The following is a 6,448-nucleotide window of genomic DNA, read 5'->3' as shown; positions in this document are numbered from 1 at the left end:
CGACGAACAGCTGACAGGGAGTGGAGGTGGGGCTCCGGAGGTTGTGGAGGAGGCTGGGGAAGGGCAGAGGCCGGCTGGGCAGTCAGAGGAGGACGCAGGCACATCTCCTATCTATCCTAGGGCACGCAGGGAGGAGAGGATAAGGAAGAGATGTGGTCTACTTGGGAGGAGAGGGCCTTGATCTTCTTCATGGGATGCAGGTGTGACAACGGCATAAGAATTTGGACCTGCATACTGGCAAACGCTGGAAACAAAGCGTGTTTTATTTTGGTCTGAAGTTATCTTGGTGGGTGTCTTCCAACAGACTGTGCCTTGTTATCTCCTTGAATTTGGTAAATACTTCTCCTGTTCCATTGTGGACATTTTGTCATTGTAGTTTGTTTGGGTTTTTTTTTATTTCACCTATCTGCTCATTAAATTCGGACTGTATTGCTTTCTTTTGAAGATTATTTTTGAGTACGTTTTATCTCCAACTGAGTGCTATTGAACAGTGAGGCCAAGTTGGAGGCATTAAAGGACATTTATTTACATTTTGGATTTTGTTATGTTTGTGGTACACTCCAGGTCATCCCATTTCCCTTTCCCTTTCTTTTCTTTTAAATACAAAACAACCTTGGGAGCTTTTCCTGGAGTCTTTGTATCTCAGGACTGAAGGATCAAATGGGAACTCAAAGCAAGATGGGGACGCATGCTGTCAAATGAATTTACTTCATTTTACAATGAGTTTCACTTCTGCAATGACTTCCACAAGGGTTAATGATTCACCTGCTCCATGTACCAATTGTTGGGAGAGAAATGGAAGGTTGCGGAGAATCGGGGAGGATCAATATTTGCAGAATGCTTCCGTTTCCCCACTCCACTTGTTTAGAATGAATTAACAATCCCACCGGCTTCAATGGATAATTAGGACTGCAGAAAATAGCAATTGCTACCAACCTGCCTTCCAATTGTATTAATGTCTGATATACAGTGCGGATTCCAGACTGATGAGCTATATTCGAGTACAAGTCTAGCAAAAGTTTTGTATGCCCTAGTTAGCAATTCAATATTTCCAGAGGAGAAGCTTCGTAAGATTAGATTTACAACTCTTAATGCCTTTTTGGCAATGCTGTTACAGTGAGCTCTGGTGCTTAGGCTTTGTTTATGAATAGAGCCATCTTGATAGACACCTTCCTCTTTCAATAAGCTCTTAATCTCTTAAGTGCTGGCATCCGCTGTGGGCTATTAAGGAAGACTTGGGGGGGGCTGCTTTCTGTCTTTAAGAGCAATGTTTCTCCATTTCTCCTTTAGGGAATAAATGTAATATTCTGCCTTTTTAATATTACCCAAAATATTTCATTCTTCTAGGATGGATTTCATTTTTCTAGGATTCTTCATTCTTTACACAATCCTTTGAGCTGGTGCATGCAACAAAGCCAATGGTGGGACTCCAATAATTTAACCACTGGTTCTCTGCCCTAATTATTTCTTCCAACAAACAGTTTGCCAAACTTCTCAGCAAGTTAACAACCAGTTCTCCTGAACCGGTGTGAACCAGCTGAATCCCACCACTGAACAAAGCCCATCTGATCAGCTTATATCAGTGGTGGCTAACCTTTTTGGGCTCCTGTGCCAAAAATTGTGCACACGCTTGCAATCGCATGCTCACGTGCCAGCACCCAGAAGGCAATGTGCGCACGTCCAAACCCTGCACATGCTCGCACAATTCCCCGCCCCGCCCCCTTACCTGCACTGTGCCTCAGCTGGTTTTCGGCTGGTTAGAGGCCTTTTTCAGCCTCCTAGAGGGTTGAGGAAAGCCTCTGCATGCAGGCTTTGGAGGCCGAATAATAGGCCCGTTTCGTCACTTCCGGTATTTCCAGAAATACAGGAAGTGATGAAATGGGCCTATCATTCGTCCTGCAAAGCCTGCAGAGGCCTTCCTCAAGCCTCTGGGAGGCTGAAAAAGGCCTCAAACCAGCCAAATATCAGCTGTGAGGTGCGTGCATGCGCAGTGAGGTAAGTTTGCCTGCGACTTGTGTGCCAACACAAATGGCTGTGTGTGCCACCTGTAACAAACATGCCATAGGTTCACCATCACGGGCCTACGTGCTTTCTGCATTGTAGACTCCAGATCTCCTGTGGCCTAGGAAAAGAAAGTGGGGTAGGGTTTATTTATTCCCCTTAGAATGCAGTTCTTGACTTACAACGCTTCGCTTAGTGACTGTTCGAAGTTACAACGGCACTGAAAAAAGTGACCGATGATTGTTTTTTTACATGATCTTTGCAACACCCCCCCCCTTTGGTCTTGTGATCTAAATTCAGATGCTTGGCAAACAGGCTCGTGTTTATGACGGTCTCAGTGCCCCGGTCAACAGGGAAGCCAAATATCGTAACATGGGGGCAAAGCTCACTTAACAGATGTTTCACTTAGCAACAGGCATCAGTGGGGAGGGGCTTAGTTGTGGTCATAAGTTGAGGACTGACTGTGCTTTACTTTTGAATGTTACGCCCTGAAATAATGTGGTTTTTAATCTCCCAGGATCCCTACTGAGTGATGCAGCCCGAAGACGTGGCGTAATTTCAAAAAGATAGTTTACTCTTAAATTAAATGATGATTTACACACAGTTGACAAAAGAAAGCCCTGTACGGGCAAAACCAAAACGTTCCAGAATGTTAGGCCACCAGAACAGAGTTCGAATTCCACTTTGGGGGTGGCATGATCCAGTACATGCCAGAAACTTCTGCTTTGCTGCAAACGACCAGGGTGTGAGTGGCTGTGAATGACTACCACAACTGCCAGTGTTGTGATCCTTCCCATTAAACAGAAGTGGTGTCATACAAGTAGGCCCCGAGCCCACATTCAAGGGGTCCTTCCATCTAAGTGTGAAGTGTGGCTTCCCCAACAATCACAGGATTGTCAGCTGTTCCTTGGGGATAAACATTACGGGACAACTCGCCGTAGTCCTGGCCAATTCACCGTGGCCAGCTTGCCCTGGGACAAACGGAACGGGACAACTCAATGTAGCCAATTCGGCATGGGACAATTCAACAATCCCATTAAATCGTTTAAAAGAATTTAAAAATGCTTTTAATTGTTGTCATTCCCGTTTTGTTTTGTCCCTCCTTTTTTTAAAAAAAACGATTCTATTCCACCGTTCCTTCAAAATTAGTGTAACACGTGGTGAGTTTTTCCATGGAAAGTTGGCCGCGGTGAGCCAGCTGTGGCAAGTTGGGATATGCGGTGAGTTGTCATGGGATCCAGGGAGAAATATTCAGAGACACTTGGCCTTCTTCTGATCTGGGACCAGCAATGGTGGTAGGCTTGGGCCGATTGCATCTTTTCCTTGTTCTCAAACGGGCGACACCAGATTCCCTTCTGCCCAGAGTGTTCACTGCATGAGTAGCCATAGCACTTAGACTTATATACCGCTTCATGGTTCTTTTACAGCCCCGTCTAAGTGGTTTACAGAGTCAGCTTCTTGCCCCCAACAATCTGGGTCCTCATTTTATCCACCTCGGAAGGACAGAAGGCTGAGTCAACCTTCAGCCTGGTGGGATTTGAACTGCTGGAAATGAGCAGTCAGCGTGCAATACTGCATTCTAACCACTGGGAAGGAAGGGAGGGAGGGAGGACTAGTACTTAGACTTATATCCCCCTTCACAGTGCGTTTACAGCCCTGTCGAAGCAGTTTACAGAGTCAACCTCTTGCCCACAACAATCTGGGTTCTCATTTGACTCACCTTGGAAGGATGGAAGGATGAGTCCACCTTGAGTCAGTCAGGATCGAACTGCTGCCAATGAGCAGAGTCAGCGTGCAATACTACATTCTAACCATGATGACACAGATCTTCCTCCCTCCCTCCTTTCCTTCCTTCCTTCCTTCCTTCCTTCCCTCCTGCCTTCCAACTTAGCAGTAGCACTTAAACTTATATACCGCTTTACAGTGCTTTCCAGCCCTCTCTAAGCTGCTTATAGAGTCAGCCTCTTGTCCCAACAATCTGGGTCCTTATTTTATGAACCTCGGAAGGAGAGAAGGCTGAATCAACCTTGAGCTGGTTAGGATCGAACTGCTGGCAGTGAGCAGAGTTAGACTGCAATACTGCATTCTAACCACTGTGCCACCATGGCAGAGTTAGCGATAGTGCTTAGACTTATGTACCACTTCACAGTGCTTGGCAGCCCTCTCTAAATGGTTTACAGAGTCAGCCTCTTGCCCCCCACAATCTGGGTCCTCATTTTATCCACTTCGGAAGGACAGAAGGTGGAGTCAAGCTTGAGCCAGGTGAGATTTGAACTGCCAAATTGCAGGCAGTCGACAGGCAGCAGAAGTAGCCTGCAGTACCGCACTCTAACCACTGCACCCATGGTGGCTCCACAGGTGAATGCCACAGGGAGCCAAAGCCCCCCGAGTTGTGCGTCCAGACGTTCAAACGAAAGTGGCCTTACAAGGGCCCTCGTTCTCCTCTTTCTTCTCGCTCCCGGCAGCTGGGGAAGCGGGAAGGTTGGATGTCCTTTGAGTTCTCGTTGGTCTTCTTGGCTGGCCGGCCCTGAACTCTGAGACACCGCCGTGGAAAAGGACGCGGCTCTCTGGTTCAGGACAAAACCACGATGGGCCTTGCGATGTTGTCACGCTGTCCACATCGATGACGCCGTGGATTGGGAGTTCAGGTCTACCAATTTCCTTCCTGATCCCGGCAGGGTAGACGTCACGACGAGGGTTTGGGCAGGTTGGGTCTTCGAGGCTTCCCTCACTCCCTTGGGGGTGGGTACTAGGCTTATGGAGCAGACCTAGAACACAGAGGCAAAAGGGAAGAGGGAAGATGACAGGGCTTCGCATTGTGATGTGTTAGCCCACGAGGTTGCGACGCTATTTTCTTTCCCTCTGTTTCCTTAGAATGACCTTGCTCTGGGAGGGCGAAAATGGCCTCAAACGGGCAGAAAATCAGCTCGGAGGCGCGTGCATGTGCAGTGCCGGTAAGGGGGTGGGGCGGGAGTGTTGCACACGCCTGCACAGGGGCATGAGGCACATTGCATTGTAGATGCCGGCACGCATGCGCATTATTGCACGTGCACGCACCTTCAGCACACAACGAAAAGTTTCGCCATCATTGCTATAGAGGCTCAAATGGGTGTTTTTTTTGAATGCGTGTAAGCCGGTGTAACAAACAGTGCAACAAGCATAACAGGGAATGATTCCTAAGGCATTCAACATCGGGAAATACCTGGTCTGAATTTCTCGGAGGCCATTTTGGACTCAGTGGGGCTTCCCGTCTCAGAGAGGGTCAGCCTGCGGTTTGGGGGGCTGCCGATGTCCCCCTTGGGCACCAGGCTGAGGTCTGCCACGATCACGTCCTCTTCCTCCATCGTCTCCACCTCTTCTTTCCATCTCGGGTTGCCCTGCAAAAGCAGATTCGGAGGGCGGGGACAAGTGGCGGGGACGGTTCCCTCGCCGGCCGCCTGACCAAGGGCCACGGGCAGCCCCAGGGCCTTCTCTGGACCTCGCTGTCCAGCCACCGAGTCACTTGGGGGTTGCAGGCAACTTCGGTCCTCCGGGCTGCTTTCCTCCTGACCGTCAGGATGAGGCGTTCTCGAGGAAGGGCCTGGAGGTTCCCAGGGGACAGATGTGGAAATGCCCGCCAGGCACGGGGGCATTTGAAGGAAGTCGGGCAAAATCAGGTCTTCTTTTCGTAGCAACCCTCGCTGGTCGTCAGCTCGGTTGCTCTGGACTTTGGATACAAGTTCGAAAAATTCTATGGCAAAAAACCCAGAAGTTTGAGAGTCAGCATTGCAAAAGCCCACCACTTTAACTTCCAATGGTCATTAAATAAACCTATATCTGCAGTCTTCGACTTATGACAAGAGAGCTCAAAATTCCTGTTGCTAAGTGAGACAGTTGTTAAGTGAACTTGCCCCATTTTACAGCCTGTTTCTTGCCCCCGTGGCTAAGGGAAGGCCTGCAGTTGTTACGTTAGCAACATGGTTGAGCATGTGGAGTCTGCAACAGTCGTTAAGTTTGAAAAACGGTCACAAGTCACTTTGGTTCAGGGCCGATGTAACTTTGGAGCGGTCACTGAACAAACGGTTGTAACTACCTCTACTGTCCTCCTCTCTTGAAGGTTTTCTTCTAACATGGAATTAAACTCCATGCAGGGAGATCCAATTTTTTTATCTGCTTCAAGCCTGTCCTGCTTGGAGTTAAGCAAGCATCAGAATGGACAGCCTTGAAGATCAAACATTTCTAATCCTTGCACTCTCGTTCTGGAATCTGAATTACAAATCAAAAAGAGTTTCATGGCCAAGGAAGAATAACAAGAGTTGGAAGGGACTTTGGAGATCATCTAGTCCATCCGCCCCACCCCACCGCCACCTGCCCAAGCAGGAGACCCTAGACACCATTTCTGACAGAGGGCAGTCCAGGATCTTCTTGAAAGCCTCCAGGGATGGTAAATGAATTAACAGATTTAACA

The 6,448-nt window shown here is 48.4% G+C and overlaps 1 protein-coding gene across 1 annotated transcript in view; it reads right to left on the bottom strand.

Moving 5' to 3' along the window:
* Nucleotides 1-3,114: 3,114 nt before the first annotated feature.
* The window catches only part of RGS12 (regulator of G protein signaling 12), a 64,865-nt gene continuing 61,531 nt past the window's right edge, over nucleotides 3,115-6,448 (bottom strand). The window contains exons 17-18 of the mRNA XM_087963440.1: nucleotides 5,204-5,731; nucleotides 3,115-4,769 (exon numbers count right to left, since the gene is read on the bottom strand). Of these exons, the coding sequence (XP_087819566.1) occupies nucleotides 4,408-4,769; nucleotides 5,204-5,731 (890 nt within the window). The 3' untranslated portion in view covers nucleotides 3,115-4,407. The remainder of the gene's footprint in view (nucleotides 4,770-5,203; nucleotides 5,732-6,448) is intronic.

The sequence above is a fragment of the Notechis scutatus genome, chromosome 4, assembly GCF_049901735.1.
Source record: "Notechis scutatus isolate UNSWTSFEM ecotype Mainland chromosome 4, rNotScu1.2, whole genome shotgun sequence".
NCBI lineage: Eukaryota > Metazoa > Chordata > Lepidosauria > Squamata > Elapidae > Notechis > Notechis scutatus.
The sequence above is the reverse complement of the archived record's forward strand: the minus strand, read 5'-3'. Positions and strand labels throughout refer to the sequence as shown.